Genomic DNA, 22,985 nt, shown 5'->3' on the forward strand with positions numbered 1-22,985 from the left:
CTAAAACTCATAAACTGAAGAGAGACCATCAAAGTCATTGCAAAAAATAAAAAATAGGAAAAGACAAACAACAGCCTGCATTACACTACATACAACTCTAAAGACTGAGCGACAGTCCTGAAACAAAAAGTTGGGGGTAATATTAGGTGCTATTAAAAACTTGGAGGTAATATTAGGTGCTATTAACATTACTTATCAGACAATAGGTTTGACAGCTGGGTCTCTGAAAAACAAAACTGTCAGAAACTACTGAATACACTTGCTCAACTTTTATTATGCCTATGAATGAAAGGACTTTTTTTTAGATTCATCTTAATATCTGTCTGTACATTTTCACATAAATTGATTCCATTCATTCATAAATTTTTTACTGTTTTTATCTGTTACATAATTTTTTCTATATCTGATTTCAAAATATGCAGTCAACACTTCACTGCCACTCGAATGCAATTGAAATGTTGCTATCCTCTCTTTGCAGTCAGATTAAAATAAAATTTATAAATATTTTACTAAATGGTGTGTGAGTGCTTGATCAAGACTCTGGCACGTTGAGTAATACATGTGCAAAAATATTTACAAAAGGTCTTGCTTCTCTATTTAAAGGTACTCATTGGCTTACGGTAATTGATCGTAAATGGAAAAGTATATATTAAATAACTTCATCAAATAGTTGGACCAAAATTATACTATTATGTGAAATCTAAATTTATGAGACTTATTTCCCCTGTGAGTAGCAGGACCCTATTTCTAACAATTTTGAAATTTTATTTTATAACCTTAATTATATAGAATGTTACATGCAAACATTTTTATAAAGCATATCTACTATATACTACATCAGCCTTATCATTGAAGATTGTTTACTTAAACAAGAGATTCCTATGCAGCTGTATCTGTCACCTGACAAATTTACCTTTAAATTGTTTAAGAGTAGAAAACTTCTGATGAATTTAGATACAGACAGTTTGCTTATACCTCCCTATCATTTTGCCTTGTAAATCTAGAGAGGAAGATTTTTTTAAATTGGCCAAACAGAATAAAAGATTGCCTCTGGCAGTTATGATTTGTGTCCAGTTATGCCAAAAAAAGGATCTTAATTTGCAAGAAACCTTCTGTACTACACATTCCTGGAAGTTAGGTTAAATTTGGTTCAAAAGTTACAGATAATGTGATTTTCGATAAGGTTTCAATTGAAACTGTGCCATTAATGCAACATATTTACCACCTTATAAATATTAAACAAGGGCTATTTGTAGAAGGTCTTTTTGTCATCAATCAATCTCCTTCCGTTTAAAACATTGTTTTTAATCCCATTGGAACAAAATGAGAACTTTATAAAAAGGACTTTTAATAAATTATTCCTGGCAAGTTTGGTTCAAATTGGTCTTGTGGTTTCAGATAAGATGCTGAAAATGTAAATTATCTAATGACTGATGGATATAGCTCACATGGCCCTATTGACCAGGTGAGCTATAGACAATTCTAAGGAGTAATAAATAAACAAGAGGCTCTCAAGAGCCTGAATCGCTCACCTGTAATTTTTTGCTTAAATCTTTCATCAATGATTATTTTTGCTTTTCAATATATATTAATGAATGGCTTAAAACTTCCATTGAAATGTTCTTTGTATCTGTCATATTTTCTTCAAAATCAAAGAAATGCATTTTACCCCTATGTTTCATTTTAGCCATAGTGGCTATGTTTCTTGACGTACAAGAAAATAAAATACAAAATTTATACTAGATACTCTGAAACTCATTCAGCCCAAGTTTGGCTGAAATTGATTCAGCAGTTTCAAAGGAGAAGATTTTTTAAAGTAAGCAAACTAAATGAACAAATTGTGAAAAATTGATTTTAAAGGGCAATAACTCCTTAAGGGGACAATTGACAATTTTGGTCATTCGAACTTATTTGTAGGTCTTACTTTGCTGAACAAATTTTGCTGTTTACAGTTTATCTTTATCATTAATAATATTCAAGATAATAACCAAAATCTGCAAAATTTCCTTAAAATTACCAATTAAGTGGCAGCAATCCAACAATGGGTTGTTAGATTCATCTGAAAATTTCAGGGCTGACAGATCTTGGCCTAATAAACATTTTTACCTCCATCAGATTAGCTCTAAATGCTTTGGTTTTTGAGATATAAGCCAAAAATTGCATTTTACCCTTACATTCTATTTTAGCCATGGCGGCCATGTTTTTTTAACGAAACGGAAAATAAAACACAAACTTTATTCTAGATACCCTGAGAATCATTCAGCTTAAGTTTGGTTGGAATTGGTTCAGTAGTTTCAGAGAAGAAGATTTTTTAAAGTTAGAAAACATGATAAACAAATTGTGTAAAATTGTCTGATAAAGGGCAATAACTCCTTAAGGGGTCAATTGGCAATTTTGATATTATGAACTTATTTGTAGATCTTACCTTGCTGAACATTTTTGCTGTTCACAGTTTATCTTTATCATTAATAATATTCAAGATAATAACCAAAAACTGCAAAATTTCCTTAAAATTACCAATTTTGTGGCAGCAACCCAACAATGGGTTATCAGATTCAACTGAAAATTTCAGAGCTGATAGAACTTCACCTAAACAACACTGTTACTCCATGTCAGATTTGCTCTAAATGCTTTGGTTTTTGAGATATAAGCCAAAAACTGCATTTTACCCCTATGTTCTATTTTTAGCCATGGCGGCCATGTTATTTGACGAAACAGTAAATAAAACACAAACTTTATTCTGGATACCCTAAGCATCATTCAGCTTAAGTTTGGTTGGAATTGGTTCAGTAGTTTCAGAGGAGATGTTTGAAATAGTTTACACCAGACGGACGACGACGGACGATGACAGACGACGACGGACGATGACAGACGACGACGGACGACGACTTACGCCAAGTGATGACAAAAGCTCACCATTCCTTTGGAACGATGAGCTAAAAAAGGGAAACATTTTTAAAAGTTTTAAAAAGCATTAAAATGCAATTACATTAAAAGAAAATGTTCCACAGCTTTTATGATTTATCTTGTGCAAGTTAAAGAAACAAATGTTAAAACACCTGGGCCGATGACATAAAACAGCAACTTTAAATCTGATAAACTTTACACATTGATCTGAGTTCAAAGAGAAGGAAAGCAATTACAAACATATCTTAGCATGTTATAGACAAAAACAAGAATTGAAAGAAGCAGCTATACACTGAATTATAGGTTTGAACAAGAAATAAAATTACATTCTGTATAACTTTTAAAGTACAAATGTGTTTCTCAATAGTCAAAGCTGAGATCTATTACAAACTACTGTCAGAAAGCACTTTCCATCAAAACTTGTAAGCCCCTACAAGACGGATTTCTTTGCTTGTAAACTGTAATGATTGATTAATTAAAATTCACGAATTTGCGTGAATGGATTTCTAAAGGATTATTCATGAAAAGTTAATGAAGTTTCCAGAATTTGTAGGTACTTATAAATATTTTCAAGACTGCTGTGCTATGGATTTAACTTTGTGACAGAATAGATATGGGAGATGTGAACCCCAGCAAAGTGTTAGTGACTGGGGACAAAGCTCCAAAAATGTGACAGATTTTGATATCCGGAAGCTAAAATGAAACACAGCATTGTTGTTTTGAAATAGCAAGAAAGGCATATTTTTTGTTTTGTTTCTTTTCCTTAGAACTCTTTGATTATCATGCACACATATATACAGTTAGATTTGTCGTTCAATCTTTTTCAAGTTACGAAAAAACAACAGATGCCAAGTGATGGCAGTAGTTTAAATGGATCAGGTGAAAGTAACTACATGTACATAACAATTATTGAGTTACTAATTATTTAACCATTGAAAGCTCAAAAAGCTATATCCAGAAAATGCCATCAAAACTGAGTCATCAGACTCAAAAATAATTTTGCTATTAGGAGATAAACAAAACAGAGACAAATTGATTGATGCAGCACTGAGACTGAATACATTGAACTATTTCATGACACAGGTTCAAAAAGACATCATAAAATTCATACTCAATACCTTTGCCTATGGCACTATCTCTAAAACATCTAAAAGATAAAAAGAAAAGAACTGCCAAGATCTGCTGATAATTTATATCACCCAAATTCCTCAAAATAATGTCAAGTGTTACTACAGACTATTACAATACTAGATTTATAAATGTCTATCTGTTATCTTGAATTTAATTCTGATGATTATTTTTCAATTCCTTATTTATTATTTCACACTACAAAGAAAATGAAAATTCCTCTGCTTATTGGTAAGAGTTTCACCACAGTGTAGTAATAGTTCAAGCACCTTGTCAACCACAGACGATGTCAAGTAACATTTATGTAATATGTACAAATATGATAAAATAGTTTTCAAGTATTAAAGGAAATTACTGTACAGCAGCAAATAAGATAAATATTTATGTAAGTGTTTGCGGAAATGCTTATTAATACCGACACATAATAACTGCATATTAATTTGTACATTTGTTTACATGTGGAATGTGTTGATACTGCATGATCAAGTACTCACAAAACATGTCATTAATTAATAATTACTTAGATCCTGTAATTACTAATCATTCTGCTGAACATTCTGTGGTTTCTGTGGTTAAAAAATTAAAAAAAAATTTCTAAAAGAAATAAAGTTTGAAAAATTATGATTCGTCACTTCTCACAAATCCATTTTATATGTAATTAATTGGTAATATGTAATTAATTGGTAATTTGCAATCAAAGTGTTTGTAATACAAGTGTTTCTGGATTGGTACATGTATGTTCATGGTCATTTGTATAATATTACACCTGTCATGTGACTGGCTAATCAAGTACCAAATTATTCCCATGAAATCATTCATGTATCTCACCCCTTTTCATCTTGTCAAATATTATTTTGTTTCCTCCCATGTTCAATGTGATGTTAGCCAAATCACTAAGTCTAACATATCATTATTTTAGGGACTGGGATGATAAATGTCAAGTTTTAAATGATATGTTTATAATATTTTTTTCAATTGTTTATAATAGGTGCCTTCAGAAATATACTAATACATGTAACCGGGGAGTGGAGCACTAAAAATGGAAAATTTGTTAAAAAATCCCTGTTGATAACAAACATTTCTGAAAATTCTGAAAAAGTTCCAATTTAAGAATATTTTAACTAAATTAAACATACATTTCTTTGTTCAACATTCTATAAAGTCTATAAAAATAATGATATATCATAGAATTGCATAACTGAAAAACTGCTTACTTTAGCATTTTACTTATTTTCAATTTACCATCAAAGACATAATATGAAAATATGATATGGTACATGAATTACTACAAGTTTACTTTATTCAAGATAATTAATAATATTACTTTGGCACTTCTTAAAATGACACAATACTTCTGTTATATTGATATATCGAACATTCTCTTTAGACATGAAAAAGAATTACTTTGTTCTATAAAATTATGTCATACTAAAAGTAAAGCAATATATCTTCTTCAAATGTTTTATGCTACTTATACACTCTGTATGAAACATGTATTGTTTTAGGAATTGTTGACTGCTTGGCACATAGTTTTCGGTCATGCTACCCTTCTATCTGCCATTTGTAATACATAGACACATTACATAGCAATGTTTTTTCATTATGAGGTCCTATTGCCTTTAAATAAAAAACTTATGTGCCTGAAAAAGTCCAAAAAAATCCCAACATCCCCAGATGTTAATGCATATATAACAATGGACATTTTTGTAATCAGTTTATGTTATAAACTGTAAATAACCCACATCTGCGTTTCAATGGACAGGTGCAGCGTCATCAAAATCTAGCATGGAATTTTACTTAAATTGGTGCATGGAGCCCTCTTGAACTTGCAAAGAAGTGTGACCTTTTACTCAGATTTGAATGCCACACACAATCTACCTGAGTGTTGTTTCTTTGTTTTGGGTTCTGTCAAGAAAAGTAGGGATTTTGTTTCATGAATTTATTTACTATATTCTTTCTATTATTTAAATTTCAGGTGGAAAATTAACTGGGCTCAGTAACCCATGCTACTTAATTTTGGGCTGGGTCCCTAAATTTTAGCTAAAATCTCCATACTGCTTATGTTAATAATTTTATTATGGCATGTTGGACCCCATTATGGAAATATTAGTCTTTTCCCCTAAATAAAATTGCAAATAATATATCTCTGTTGGACTGTATTGTTGTTAAGACTATACCAACCTTTTCCATGAAATACAGCAATTATTTAACTGTTGTCTTGTGTGAATATTTATACCGGTACCTAATATTTAATTCATTGCAACTATAATAAATATTGCATCACCATCAATATTTCTATTGCAGACTGTCAAGAGGTTTACGAGAAAGGATATAAGACTAGTGGAATTTACCATATAACACCCCTTTATTCTTCCTGTTCCATTCCTGTCTGGTGTGATATGGACACACCTCCTGGAGGATGGTTAGTTATACAAAAACGATTCAACGGAAAAGTAGATTTTAACTTGTTTTGGAAAGAATATCGTGAGGGTTTTGGCAATATTGCATCTGAATATTGGATTGGATTAGATAATATGTTTCTGCTTACGAATCAAGGACATTATGAACTTCGAATAGATCTATGGGACTTTGACGACAACAAAGTTTATGCCTCGTACGAAAGTTTTAAAATAGACGGAGAACGTGATCAGTATCGATTGGAAGTGCGAGGATACAAGGGAAGTGCTCGGGATAGCTTGATGCATCATAACAATATGAAATTTAGTACAGTTGACAGCGACAACGATAAATATCCAAATTATAGTTGTGCCAGAGAGTGGCAGTGTGGCTGGTGGTTTAATGCATGCTACTTTACTATACTGAATGGAAAATATTCTAATATTTCAAATCCCTCAGATCGAACTATTGCTTGGAACGAGTGGAAACCAAAGCAATTAGCAAAAACTGAAATGAAAATAAGACCAAGTAGAACATATAAGAATTATAAACGCAGAGGTTAAAAAAATAAATGCTCAATGATTTTTTACTATTATTTATTACAGCTAAATTTTTACAATATTTTTTTTCAATTTATACATGTACATTTTTTAATGATTTGAGCTTAATCAAAATAAGCAAGAAATTAGCTTGCTATAATACAAATAGGAGCAGCTAAATGTAGATTTAGATGGATTAATGGCCAGTTTATTAAAACAACTCAATATAAAGGTAAACAGGTACACTACATTTAGATATAAAACATCACTAGAACTGCAGATAAAATTTATAGTACAAAACATAAAATTTAATCTTTCTTTAAATATTCAAACATACTAAACATCTACATCATGATATCTTAATTCATAAATATCATTACTTATATCATTGTTTCATGTTGTAATTTTGTATAGAATTTGTCTATAATGCTAGGACTGATAGTCGGCAATCTATTTTTAGAATTGTCAAGCTGTGATTTTCATGATAAGAGATAAGAAGCATTTTAATCATTTAAAATTCCTTTACATAATATTTCAAGGTTTTCTTTATATAACAAAACTTTACAAGACGAGCAAAAATGCAGACTTTTAGCTGTGTTAATAACAATTTAACTCTTTCTTTGCTGGTCTAAATGAAATGGCCACTCTGTTTTAGGGGATGGCTATTAGCTTTTGAGCCTTTCCATATATGCAATGGGTTTTTTAACATGTATATGGCAAGTGGTTAAGTTGTTCAAATAAGATGGATTTTGAACTGAAACTTTTTATTTTTTTTCCTAAAATCAGTGAAATTTTTAAAGTCAGCAATAGAAAAAATGTTTGGTTATGACTCCCTAAACTATATCCTCATAATATTGACAAATGATAGAAATCCTCATTAATGAGAATGGAAGGAACTGTAATTTCCAAGCATTAATATCGCACATTACATAATACATACACTTCATAGAGCATAATACACTTCAAAGGGCATAATACACTTCAAAGGGCATAGTAGACCTCAAACGTCAGTTGTGATGGCAGTGATGCTAATGAAAAAGGAAAATCTATCAAGTCTATGCTTGATTTTCAAATAGTGTTTCAGTTTATACTTTCAATGTGTTCCTTTTTTCAGGGTCTTATAATCAAGTAAACAGCTAGCATTAGATGTCTGCCTTCCAATTAACCATTGTCAACAATATACTCTGAAGACATTGTGTCAAATAGAAAAAATAATTCAGTCCAAACATCATTAATATTTTCTTTATCAAGAAGAAAATAAAGCAATGTGAAGTTCACTTATTCAATTTAAACTTTAAATAAAAAGAGATCAAATCTATCAGGTCTGGACAAAAGGAAACATTTTCTCCAAATCTAGTTGTTCACCCCTTATGCCACACAAACCTAAATTCTGTCCAAATAAATTAAACCAATAAAAGTGCCTCACCTGGAATCAGCTGATGATATATACTGGTACCATCATAATTTCACAAAGGCACATAAATTCAAAGATAAAAAAAATGATTTAAGGGGAGATAAGTGATGCTATGTTATTAAATATGAAAAGAAAGAAAGGCATTTATGGGTTCTTTTGTTTCAAAGAACACTTTTAGGAAAATATCATAGGTTACTTGTAAACCATTAACTGTGTTACAATTTGTTCAAACAATTTTAGTAAAAGTAAGCACAGAGAAATCACTTTTCACAGTTTCTTTGCAAATATGTCCACGAATGCACTCAAAATAAATGAGGCAATCCATCCTTTCTGTCACTAAGGTATGTTTGAAAGCCAGGTCTGTGTTTTACAAAATAAATTAAAACTAAAATTTAACTTACAAGCTGGGAATCTACATTAACATCAATTTTCAAACACTTCAATATAATCTATTTCATATGATTTCCAGTTATTTTATTTTTTGTTTAAGTTAATGGTTGTTATTGAAAAAAGTAGTTATAAGATTTTCACAGAGATATTTTAATTATTTCATTTAAAGCCAGTATGTGTTTGAAAATTTCTTTTCATGCAGAATGTACTAAAAGGTGAAGAAATAAAGATAACAAATCTCATTTAACAGATTATCAATTTTGTTTCATTTTTCATTACTCTTCAGTTATTCCAAATCATTATCATAATTATTGAAATGCCATTATGAAGTTGATTAAAATCTTACACAAAACTTTTAAATTTTGACATTTATTTTCATATAATCGCTTTAGATGTAAAAGCTTATTTTAACTATTATGGCTGGTTATTAAAAATCAGTTTCTTCTTTATATTTTTATTGTGATAAAGAAGATGCTGATACCACAAATAAAATGTTGCCAGAAATAAAATGTTATTTACTACAAATAATGTCTGAGTTTTTACTGCTGGAACTACAATAATACAACTCAGTACAAATCACTTTACAATTCTGTCTGGTACTGTAATCAATCAATCTTATTTTTGCCAGAGAATAATAAAAAAAATAGCAATGAATCAATCCAATTTTAGAACAATAGTGTTCAACATTTTTTTTAAAGAAAAACACAGTGAAAAAAGCTAATGATGTGATTTCCAAACGCACAGCACATGTTTTTTGATACCTTGATGGCGTTAGTTCGAATGGGTATATCTAATTTACACCAGAATGATAGTTTTCAATAATTTAGGACGGGGTTTTTTCAGCGATTTGATCATATGTTATTGAAAAGCATGATAAATGCAGGGTATCCAATTTCATTTCACAACATCTTGGTGTAAATTCAGATATTATTGCAGGTTTTTATCAATACCCAATCAAGTTGCACTATCCTGTTCTTACAAATAATTACAATTTTTTTACTGGGTGAGTATTGTAATAATTGGAATTCATTTGGAAAGCTAAAGATATAAAACTTTTCAGAGGATAAAAACAAAAAAAGAATGATAAATAATGAAGTGAGTAAGAAAATTAATCAGCAATGCGTTAATCAGAATACTTTGGAATGATAATTTTATCAAATAGCACCTAAATCACTCCAGTCTTATGCATGTTTTGCCTCATTTACCCTGAATCCTAAACATAATAAGTTTTGGTAAGTTAGAGAAAACACAAAACTAAGAACCACAGGAACAGCCTATTAAAAAGAAAATAAGCAAATTAGTACTAATATGACATTAAAGGAGGCCATGACAATCCTGTCTGTTGTCAGATCATCAACTTAGAACTAATGTTAATATATACAAATGAAGCTCCCTGAAAGAAAACTTAAAATGAGATGTAATAGGTCCTTCCAAGAGATTTACAGGACACTATTGCTGATATCTAACTACATAAAATGACATCCAAGTGTAAAAAGCAATGAACACTGAAACAAAATAATAAATGGTGGTAGAAGTCTGACACTTATCGATTGCTGATATCTAATTACATGTAATGGTATCTAGGTGAAAATAGCAATGAACACTGAAACAAAAAAATAAATGGTGGCAGAAGTCTGACACTTGTTGATTGTTGATATCTAATTACATGTAATGGTATCTAGGTGTAAATAGCAATGAACACTGAAACAAAATAATAAATGGTGGTAGAAGTCAGACTTATAGATTACTGATATCTAATTACATGTAATGGCATCTAGGTGTAAATAGCAATGAACAATGAAACAAAAAAATAAATGGTGGCAGAAGTCTGACACTTATCGATTGCTGATATCTAATTACATGTAATGGTATCTAGGTGTAAATAGCAATGGACACTGAAACAAAATAATAAATGGTGGTAGAAGTCTGACACTTTAATATCTATTGCTGATATCTAATTACATGTAATGGCATCTAGGATTAAATAGCAATGAACACTGAAACAAAATAATAAATGGTGGCAGAAGTCTGGCACTTATCGATTGCTGATATCTAATTACATGTAATGGCATCTAGGTGTAAAAAGCAATGAACACTGCAACAAAATAATAAATGGTGGTAGAAGTCAGACTTATCGATTGCTGATATCTAATTACATGTAATGGCATCTAGGTGTAAATAGCAATGAACACTGAAACTTAATAATAAATGGTGGTAGAAGTCAGACTTATAGATTGCTGATATCTAATTACATGTAATGGCATCTAGGTGTAAATAGCAATGAACACTGCAACAAAATAATAAATGGTGGTAGAAGTCTGACCCTTATCAGGCAATTATCAGAGAGAAAATTAACTGCTTACATGATGGCCATTTAGTAGGGATTAAATGCTTACATTGATGGCCATTGAGCAGGGATTAAGTGGTTACATATTGAAAGCTCATTTCCTTATCAAAGTGAAAAGTAGATAGGGTAGACACTATAGTCTTTTTAGACAGCCAGACTAAGTTTTACAATATATCATTTATTACTATACAGAAATGATCAAATGCTATTTTTATAAAATTGAGATATTGTTGATTCATTACTATTAGTGGGATACCTGTTTACGTCCATTTACTGGTTACAGGCAATAGGTAAACCACAGATTAAATGTTAAACTGGTTACAGGCAATAGGTAAACCACAGATTAAATGTTCAACTAATTACAATTCTCTATAGATTTGTATGCAGACTTCGTCCATTTACTGGTTACAGGCAATAGGTAAACCACAGATTAAATGTTCAACTGGTTACAGGCAATAGGTAAACCACAGATTAAATGTTCAACTGGTTACAGGCAATAGGTAAACCACAGATTAAATGTTCAACTGGTTACAGGCAAAAGGTAAACCACAGATTAAATGTTCAACTGGTTACAGGCAATAGGTAAACCACAGATTAAATGTTCAACTGGTTACAGGCAATAGGTAAACCACAGATTAAATGTTCAACTGGTTACAGGCAATAGGTAAACCACAGATTAAATGTTAAACTGGTTACAATTCTCTATAGATTTGTATGCAGACTTCGTCCATTTACTGGTTACAGGCAATAGGTAAACCACAGATTGAATGTTCAACTAATTACAGTTCTCTATAGATTTGTATGCAGACTTTGACAAAACCACAAAATCAAATATCCACTAAAAATGCTACTTTTTCTCATTCCACGAAAATTGGTATCCACGAAAATAAATGAATCCACAGTGGTGATTATGAAATAGACATTTGGAAAAGAGATAGAGGAAGTGTTAACAAGATAGAAATATACCAGATTTAATCAAGGTTTTTAGAAATTTACCATATATAATCAAGTGTTTTTTAGAAGTTTACCAGATATAATCAAGTGTTTTTAGAAATTTATCAGATATAATCAAGTGTTTTTAGAAGTTTACCAGATATAATCAAGTGTTTTTAGAAATTTACCAGATATAATCAAGTGTTTATAGAATTTTACCAGATATAATCAAGTGTTCTTAGAAGTTTACCAGATATAATCAAATGTTTTTAGAAGTTTACCAGATATAATCAAGTGTTTTTAGAAGTTTACCAGATATAATCAAGTGTTTTTAGAATTTTACCAGATATAATCAGGTGTTTTTATCAAGTGTTTTTAGTATCAGACATTCAGTAGACAAAGTGATGATGTTCACAGGGTAGTTATTTATCAGGGATGAAGATTACAGGGGGCAACAAAAACCATATGTCAATGAAAGACAAACAACACCAAGGTCAAAGGGCAAACAGACAAACAGTTCATAAAACACCACATAGAAACTAAAGACTGAGCAACACAAACTCCAACAAAACAAGAGGTGAACTAGAGGGCTCCAGAAGGGTCAGTAGTTCCTGCTCCACATGTGCCACTTGTCCTGTTACTTCTTTTTAAAGTCAGAGGCCACTGTGGCCGAGTGGTTTAAGTAGTCAAACTACTGTATCACTAGCCTGTCATCACTGAGGTTGTGAGTACAAATGCGGCATGTGGCAGGTGCACTGGACTCTACTAGTCTTAATCAACTAGGATTGTCAGTTTTTCTACCAAGGGTTGTGGTTCTCTCTGTGTACTCTGGCTTCCTCCATCAATAAAATCTGACCACTACAATATAGCCAACAGTGCTGAAAGTGGCCTAAAACACCAATCAATCAATCAATCTTTTTTTTAAATATGCTAGAGAAACTTTTCTGGCTTTAAGACTATGGAGGATTGGGAAATCTCTCTTGCCTCATCCTAAGACATTACTTAATTTATTACCTGTAAGTTAATTTTAATTCACTAACCATAATACATGCATGATTGAATATCAATGTTTGAAAGAAAAACATTTTTTCTGAATAGAGAATTGACAAGACTGTTAACGATAGAAAAACATAGAAATTAACAAAACATACAACAGATACAATGTAAAAAACTAAAGCAAAAGAACACAAACCCTTTGAAAAAACTGAACTCACATGATCAAGAAGGATAAGGGGTTCCTGGACAACTGAGGTGCTCATCATGTTGCTCAAGCTAAAATCTGGTGACTGATGGGTTGTCTCTTCCTATATGAATGCATGCACAAAGTTGCTGGAATGGGTCCCTATTTGATATTTCAAATATATCAATGGGTTGCTATTTCAGGATCATATCATGTTATAAACTAACAAACCAAATAAGAGTCTTTCAGAAGTAACTGTGCACGAACTGACTTCAGATTCAAATACATATAGAATGTAGCAGATGGAATCAACAGCCTGCAAACTTCACCATGCATTTAATATAAAGATAATGACATGCTTATATTACATATCTTAAGAGACCTCTGAGAGTATTAATTCTAATTCTATCTTGTTTCAAGGATTTTAAGTAAATAAAGATTTTCTGCTTAGATCTGTTATTTGATTGTGTCTCCTACCAAAGCTGTTTTCTATAGTAACCTTGAATTACTAACATATTGTGTTGAAGTCTTAAACTTATTTACTTCCAATTATTTGTGTTAACCTATCTGACAATGTTGTGTTGAAATCTCGAACTTCTTCAGTTCCAATTATTTTTCTTAATTGAAAATTTGTACATCAAACACCAAATAACTAGATATTACTTTTAGTTTTATGAGGTCTGTCTGAAATTCTTTCTCTGTTTGATTACATTTATTGTGAAAGATTTTATAATTGGATGTGATTCATGGCAATCAAGCAGCTACATTAGTTGGCTTTTTTCTGCTGCATTTCATACTTTCTCCTTCATATATCAATAAGACACCAATATCACAACTCAGGAGAATTTATTTTGAGCTAGGCATATGACAGGAATTCATCAAAGTTAGATCCACTATCCTCTCCAAATTTCCAATGCAAACAGTACCGTTTTTACATGTATATATGTAAAAAACTGAACCTATCCATGGGATTGGCAAATGTATTGTTCATCGAACAATAAAGAATTATCCTTGCCTACTTGAGGGACCTCTCTGATATTAATAAATTATTGTGTTAAATTTGTGTTAAACTGGAAGAATTTTGTGGATTTCTACATTTAAAAATTGCTTGTTTATCAAATTTTCAATTATCAGTCTTAATAATCATTATTTTTTCATATTATATTAAAATGATTGTCAAAGTAGCCATAAATTGCCAGAATAACCATTGTCCCCACCCATATACTGGAATTTTCAATATTACTTATACTTCCTAGGGAAATAACTCCTGTAAAAATATCTCATCCACACTAATTTTCAAATTCATCTGCAAAAATTACTGATGAAAACGTATTATTCTCCATATAGCCTTTTTGGTGGTATTTTAAAATTCCTTGTTTAACAGGGTGCTGTATGACAGGGAGAACACTGGTAAAACTTTGACATAAATCTCATTAAACTCCAATTAGAAATGTATATGTAGGTGCAAGAAGGCTTACAATGATTTCAATATTATTTATATTTCAAAGGTGTATAACTCAAAAACATTATTTGATCAATTCTGATATTCAAACTCACCTGATGAATGCTGCTGTGAACATTTGAAACAAATTTCATAAAACTCCAATGAGAAATGTAGATAATAGAGTGCTTAAAATGCTGAATTTCCGAATTATTTACATTCCTAGGGGCATTAGCAGTGGCGTATCCAGGCCATTTTTAGGTGTACCCCCCAAACCTCAGAGAGGGGTCTGAGGGACCCAAGCAGATCCAGGGCAGAGGACCTCCTGGTATGGGTTTAAAGGGCAAAATATATACATTTGCACATCAGACATTATTTATTAACCCCAGAGTAACTGAAAATATATATGCACATATAGTATCTCAGCAGATAATGAATTGCTTCAAACAATAGGAAAGTGGGTAGAATTCACATTATATTCAGACTTTGGTAAAAAATGAACAAATATATACAGTTACATATCATTTGATTAAAAAGTAAATTTTGTCACTTTTATCTTCAATTTTGTAACACATCATTGAAGAAAGAATTACAAGGTTCACCTGCTTTTAGCAAGTTTTTTTTAATTGATTTAGATTCAAATATTTTTTTCTCCAAATTTCATGTGCAAACCGGGCGTTTTGACGTAAACGTAGCTACCCCTACAGAAAAAAAAGTTGAGGGCGGACAGTTGAGGGCTAGCTGTTTTAAGCAAAATAGTTGAGGGCTAGGTGTTGAGCATCTTAGCTCAACTCAAACCTGGCCAAGCACTGTTTGATAGATGTCGCTCAACTGGCCCTCAACTGAAGCTGGCCATTAAGTTGAGGAAAAGTTGAGCAATTGATCTTTGGTTTTCATATAGTTGAGCAAAAGTCGAGCATTCAGACTTTGAATTTTTTGTAGTTGAGGAAAAGTTGAGCATTCAGACTTTGATTTTTTTTGTAGTTGAGGAAAAGTTGAGCAATTGATCTTTGGTTTAACTTTTCATATAGTTGAGCAAAAGTTGAGCAATTAGAAATATGAGCTGGTGATATAAATGTTATGTGCCATCTGTTTTCCATTTATCTCTGTGTATAATGCAAGTAGACAGGAAGTACTATTATATAAATGTACACAAAGTTTGAGGCCAAATTAAGGGAAGCACATGTTTTTATACATTTTTCTGTATTTTAACTTAACTATAACTCATAACATAAAGATAAATTAAAAAAACAAACAGTATTTTTTTTATTATAAGATATATCAAATATTCATGATTTAGGTAATTAACAGTTATTATTAGGGGCAAATTTCAAAGGGATCACACTGTCAAAATACCCTAAACAACCTCAAACATTTAAAATTTGAACTGGGCTTGAGCATGCACATGGCAAGCAAAGATGTCTTCTAGCTATCATGAATAAAATATGAATTTTACAATGGATGTAGATCAAAAAGTTACAAATAACTGTATTGACATTGAATAGTGCAGTGTATTCTTCTGATGACATGACGCTTGGATTTAGGAAGATTGGTGTTTTAACACATATTTATGAAAACATCTTTTGGTAAGTACATTGGATTAGAATTTCCACCATTTTGAATAAGTGTATATGCTCTTTTAGTTCAAAATAGTGATATTTAAAGTGTCTTCTTAACTTTTTAAAGTGAAGAAAAATTTTAGACAATATATTTATGCATTAATTTATATATTATCAAATGTGTAAGACAGGAGATATATTTATTTTATTATTAAGACAATTTGTTTTAGAAAGTATTACTAATAAAATAAGAATATTCTAATATAATGAATTTGGTATAAAACTAGAGATCTGGGGTATGACTGCAAATACGACATCTATCCACAAATGACAGATAGATATATATCATTTTTTTTCTGGTTGAACAACACTTTCTGTTTTGAGTATTTCAATATATATCTAAATACTTCTCCTTGCATAAAGATTAATATGGCTGCAGGATTAACTAGATTTTATTTACTAGATAATAACTTTTAAAAAGCAAGGATAAAGCTGTCATGTAGTCTGTTGTGTGTTAAGATCTTTCAGCAGTATTTTATCTATATAAAATACACAATTTAAATTTATTTTTTCTACAATGTGTAGTCATCAGTTTGCAATGACCAGATACATGTAATGCTCAACTTTTAATGACCTGGCCCTTAACTATTGGCCACCTAGCCTCAACTTTTAATGACCTGGTCCTCAACTATTGGCCACCTAGCCCTCAACTTTTAATGACCTGGTCCTCAACTGTTGGCCAGGTAGCCCTCAACTCTAATTGCTCAATTGTTGGACACCTAGCCCTCAACTATGATATTTTCTCAACCTTGCTCAACCAATTTGCATAAAGTTGAGCATTTGATAGTTGAGGGCTACCTAATTTCCATGGCAAAAATCCAGGTAGCCCTCAACTGGCCCTCAACTATTTGCTCAACTGATGGCCAGTTGAGCAATGCAGTTGGCCATCCTATCATTTTTTCTGTATGGGTAAGGGCCTGATAAATACTGCAAAAATCTATTAGCCCTGATATTTTAGCTCATACAAGTTATTATTGATGTTAACCTTTGACATAAATTTCATTAAACTTCAAAGAGAAATGTTGGCAAAAAAGTGTGTCCAATGTTTTGTCTTTTATTGGTGTTATTTACATTGTTATATTTTTTGGGATCACAAAGTCCCTAAAAAACCATCAGCTAGCAATGATAATCAAAGCTGATGTTAACCTGTTACAATGTATGTAACATAAATTTCATTTTACTCCAATAAGAACCATAGGTGTGAGTGTGAATAAAATGTTGATTTTTCATATTATTAACATTTCAAAGGGACATAACTTTCCCAAAAATATTTGCTCAACTCTATAAAAGATTTTAAAATTCATCTGAGAAATTGCTAAAGTAAACCATTAACATAAATTTTATTTAACTCCAATGAATACTGTAAGTATGAGATGCATACAATGGAATTCCGAGGGTAATAAGTCCTAAAAAAACAATCAATCAACCCTGATTTTCAAGTTTATCCAAAGATATTTTCTTATAAACCTTTAACATGCATTTCATAAAACTGCAATGAGAAATGTTGGCACATTAGTGTTTGCAATAAAACCCATATCTATGATTGGCAACTATACCACATCTCCTTATTTTCATCAATGAATGAATACTGCTGCAAGTAAAATTTTGTCTAGGATTTTTTACAGAAATGGAATGCTGATTATATGGTTCTTCAAATCATCAACATATTCTGACCTGCTGATATCCAAACTCTTCAATTCTGTTTTTCACTTCCATACTTTGAAAAAAGCCATTCAATCTTATACATACTTTGAAAAGGAATTTTGAACGAAAGCTAATAAAACAATTTTAGCCAATTAATCGCAGGTATAATGTAAATATTTTTGAAGCATTAAAGCAGTGTAAATATATTATATAATCTGGACCTGTTTGTTTATGAGTGCCAGCAATAAAATCAAGACAATGTTAAATTCCCTGCATCCTCTGCAATTATTGAAATGTCAGAACATTAATCACATTTTAACCATGTAAATCAAATGCTTATTACAGACATTATATCATACAAAAGGTTTAAAATTGTCACTTTTGTCAGTCAATAAAAGTGTCATCACTTTCCTACTTAAAATGTTATACCTAAGAGTTTTATAGCAAAAACCTCAAGTGATGCATTAACTCAACAAATGTTATGATTTGAATATTTTAAAAAGATACTAAAAGCTTTTTTTTGCACCAGTACTGTTTACTGATCAGAATTGACATGGTCATAAATACAAATTGCTAGTTGACATTGAACAAACCATTATTTACAAGTGGGGTATTTTTTAATGTATATTTTTATTCATTCTTGTGTAAAACCATGTTTCTTGGTACATTTGGTATAGTAATTTCATTATGTGATATTCTCAGAGTTTTGTCCAACAATAGCAATAATAAATGCTCACAAACATTTCTAAATTTACAGTACTTTTTTTAACTAACTTACTAAAAGTTGCTGTGTATTTGTAAGGGTTCAAATATAAAAAAATAAGAAGATGTAGTATGATTGCCAATGAGACAACTCTTCATCAGAGATCAAATAATGTAGAAGTTAACAACTATACTAGTCACCATACAGCCTTCAATAATGAGCAAAATCCATACCACATAGTAAGCTATAAAAGGCCCGAAATGACAAATGTAAAACAATTCAAAAGAGAAAACTATCCAAAACAATAAACAAAAATAAATGGGGAATGTGTCCATGGGACACAGATGATGCCCCCGCTTGCATATCATATAAAGTTATAAAGGGACATAGCTGAAGAACGGTAAAGTTAGAGAATGGAAACGAACAATTCAGCAATTTTTCCATTTGTAAAGTGGCATAACTCTAGAACGGTTAAAGTGAGGCCACCAAAATTCAATCTTGATCTGTGTTTTGTGGTAATAAGCATTGTGTATAAGTTTCGTGACATTTGGTTGAGGCAAACTTAAGGCTAACGGAAAACAACTTTGGGACGTATAAACAGACGGACAAGGGTAAAACTTAATGCCCCCTCTGCTATGGGGGGTGGGGCATAAAAAACAATTATGATATACAGCAACAAACTACAACCACTTAATTACAGGCTTCTGACTAAGGGACAGACACATACAGAATGTGGCAGGGTTAAACATATTTTTGACGCCAAACCCTCCTCTATCCTGGGGACATAAAGACATAGTATAAAGGTGTTTTTTACATTAAGGTGCTGTGTTAATTGGTCCAGAGGGTTCATAGATCATATTTTAAAGGTATCCTCATAATTTATAACATAAACTGTAAGCACAGAGATATGTCTCACCTCTTTGTTATTTTGATAGTAAAATCCAAATGTTGAAATTTAAATAGCTATACTTAAACTTGTAAGTTATGCAAGATATTCAAAGTCAATAACCATAACTGAAGGTACAGGGCCAAACAATCTCATAGAAATGGGATGTGTCAATTCTTATACAAATGCATACCAAATATCATTGACCTACTACTAGCGATTCCCCATAAACTGACCTTTTCACAAACTAATACATGTAAACTAAGCAAAAAATTCAAAGTCTATAAACCATAATTGAGGGGGTGGGGTCAAATAATCTCCATGGAAATTAGATGTGCCAATGCTCATACAACTGCATACCAATTATCATAGACCTACCACTAGTGGCCCGAGAACACAGTTATTTCGTAGTGCATTTCTTTTAGACAAAAAATGCAAATTAAAAAAATTGCACCTGCTCTATCAAAAAAAGATTTTTACAGTGTAGTGTACTACTTTTGGGACAAATTATATCGAAATCATAGAAATGTCTATCGGCTCTAACTCAAAATATTGATAATTTTATGTTAAGGGGGTCTGTAATTCAGTTTGACACCTTCAGACATACTAATTTTTGACCTTTTCAAACTGGACCAAATCACTACTTTACCTAAAAATTCATACCCCAATATTTTTTTAACATGTAATTTCATCCCCCTACTTCCTATTTTATGCCTTAAATATAAAGAAATAAATCTGGAAGGTGTATGAAAAAAATTTGCAAGTTATACACTGTCCACACTAGGGACTCTATGAGTAGACAAAGAAAATCACAGGACGATAACTGTGTCCCCAGACCTAGTGGTTCTCCATAAACTGACCTACCGATAATCACAAACTAATACATTGTTGAAGCCACCAACACCAGAAACACCTTGACTATGTCAAAGTGAGACAAAAACTGGTCCTATAGTATCTGAGAAAATGATTTTGAACATGTTAATGATAAACTACATACAGACAATGCATAACTGGAAAACTGACACAAAATTATAGCAACAGCTCTGATTGTCCATTTGTAAACTTTTCTGCACCTTAACTACAGAAAAATCATGAGTGAATGGACAACATTTAAGTAAAAATTTTGACACTTAACACCACTTGTAATAACTCAACCTTGACAGCAAGGATGATATTGTAATTTATATACTGTGGATTCATTTATTTTCGTGGGTACCAATTTTCGTGGATTAAGGAAAACTTACATGTTCGTTGATATTTAATTTCGTGGTTCACCTGTACCCACGAAATCCACGAAAAATGGTATCCAACGAATAATAATGAATCCACAGTATTAAGCATGTGAGCAAGAACATGCATGTCACTTCTTCAAAAATCCTGAAAACAGAACATGCATGTCATTATTTTTTTAATTCCAGCAGCAGCAGCTGTGACCTGGTGTTATTTAATTGAACTGTTACCATAGCAGCATACAAACAATTGGTTTTTTTTTATACAGACTACAAACTTAGATGTATATCGGTAACTAGAACAACATCAGTCCCCCTTCCCTCCAAATAAACAAGAGTGCACACGCTGAAATGTCTCGCCTTCTTTACTAATCATTGATATTATGTTGATAGTCCTAAATATAAAGCTTTCTTACAACTGTCACATAAACTTAACATTAACCAAGAAAACTAAACATTGACCAATGAACCATGGAAATGAGGTCAATGTCAGATGAACCATGCCAAGCAGGCATGTACAGCTAACAATTCTTCCATACAACAAATATAGTTGACCTATTGCTTATAGTTTAAGAAAAACAGACCAAAACACATAAACTTAACACCGAGCAATGAACTGTGAAAATGAGGTCAAGGTCAAATAAAAACTGTGCGACTGACATAAAGACCATAAAATATTTCCATACACCAAATATAGTTGACCTATTGCATATAGTATTAGAAAAAAAGACCAAAACTCAAAATCTTAACTTTGACCACTGAACCATGAAAATGAGGTCAAGGTCAAATGACACCTGCCAGCTAGACATGTACACCTTACAATCATTCCATACACCAAATATAGTTGACCTATTGCTTAAAGTGTAAGAAAAACAGACCAAAACACAAAAACGTAACATAAGCAATGAACCATGAAAATGAGGTCAAGGTCAAATAAAATCTGCCAGACTGACATGTACATCATTAAATATTTCCATACACCAAATACAGTTGACCTACTGCATACAGTATTAGGAAAACAGACCAAAACACAAAAACTTAACATTTAACAATGAACCTTGAAAATGAGGTCAAGGTCAAATAAAACATGCCAGACTGACATGTCCATACACTAAATATAGTTGACCTACTGCATACAGTATTAGAAAAACAAACCAAAACACAAAAACTTAACATTGAGCAATAAACCGTGAAAATGAGGTCAAGGTCAAATAAAACTTGCCAGACTGACATGAACATCGTACAATAATTCCATACACCAAATACAGTTGACCTATTGCATATAGTATTAGAAAAACAGACCAAAACACAAAAACTAAACTATGACCACTGAACCATGAAAATGAGGTCAAGGTCAGATGACACCTGCCAGTTAGACATGTACCCCTTACTATCATTACATACACCAAATATAGTAGACCTATTGCTTATAGTATCTCAGATATGGACTTGACCACGAAAACTTAACCTTGTTCACTGATCCATGAAATGAGGTCAAGATCAAGTGAAAACTATCTGACGGGCATGAGGACCTTGCAAGGTACGCACATACCAAATATAGTTATCCTATTACTTATAATAAGAGAGAATTTAACATTCCAAAAAATCTGAACTTTTTTTTCAAGTAGTCGCTGAACCATGAAAATGAGGTCAAGGACATTGGACATGTGACTGACGGAAACTTCGTAACATGAGGCATCTATATACAAAGTATGAAGCATCCAGGTCTTCCATCTTCTCAAATATAAAGCTTTTAAGAAGTTAGCTAACGCCGCCGCCGCCGGATCACTATCTCTATGTCGAGCTTTCTGTGACAAAAGTCGCAGGCTCGACAAAAATGCATTAAAGGTACTTTTGGAACAGGATCTTAGATAATATACTGGTGATTCATCTATTTAGTCAAAGACAGCTGTGGGGATAAGACAGAGAGAAGAAAGTACAAATCAAAGTGCTTGTGAGCACTGAAGGTTAAAGATTGCTTTCATTTTGCAATTTTGTGAATTTTTAAATAAAACATTAAATTGTATTTTGCTAAGCAAGTTAAAAATATGAGTTGGGGTTATCTTCCTTTGTTCATGATTGTACATTTGTAGTTGAACCTATTTTTAAAAACAGATTCAAACACCATGCATTGCTTATGTAATTTTTAATAAAAAAATGTTTTCTTTACAAGTATGGTATTTCAAATACACATCATATTGTAACTAAAATATCAAAGTATAACATAT

At 31.6% G+C, this 22,985-nt stretch overlaps 2 protein-coding genes across 2 annotated transcripts in view; one reads left to right on the plus strand and one right to left on the minus strand.

Annotated features, from left to right (window-relative positions):
* Window positions 1-9,300, plus strand: part of LOC127700479 (fibrinogen-like protein 1) — a 34,778-nt gene extending 25,478 nt beyond the window's left edge. Inside the window, exon 2 of the mRNA XM_052203979.1 lies at window positions 6,340-9,300. Coding sequence (XP_052059939.1) covers window positions 6,340-6,995 — 656 coding nt within the window. The 3' untranslated portion in view covers window positions 6,996-9,300. The remainder of the gene's footprint in view (window positions 1-6,339) is intronic.
* LOC127702853 (protein disulfide-isomerase TMX3-like) overlaps window positions 1-22,985 on the minus strand; it is a 118,969-nt gene that overhangs the window by 69,337 nt on the left and 26,647 nt on the right. The gene's annotated exons all lie outside the window — the stretch shown is intronic.

Source organism: Mytilus californianus, unplaced genomic scaffold (assembly GCF_021869535.1).
Source record: "Mytilus californianus isolate M0D057914Y unplaced genomic scaffold, xbMytCali1.0.p SCAF_5, whole genome shotgun sequence".
NCBI lineage: Eukaryota > Metazoa > Mollusca > Bivalvia > Mytilida > Mytilidae > Mytilus > Mytilus californianus.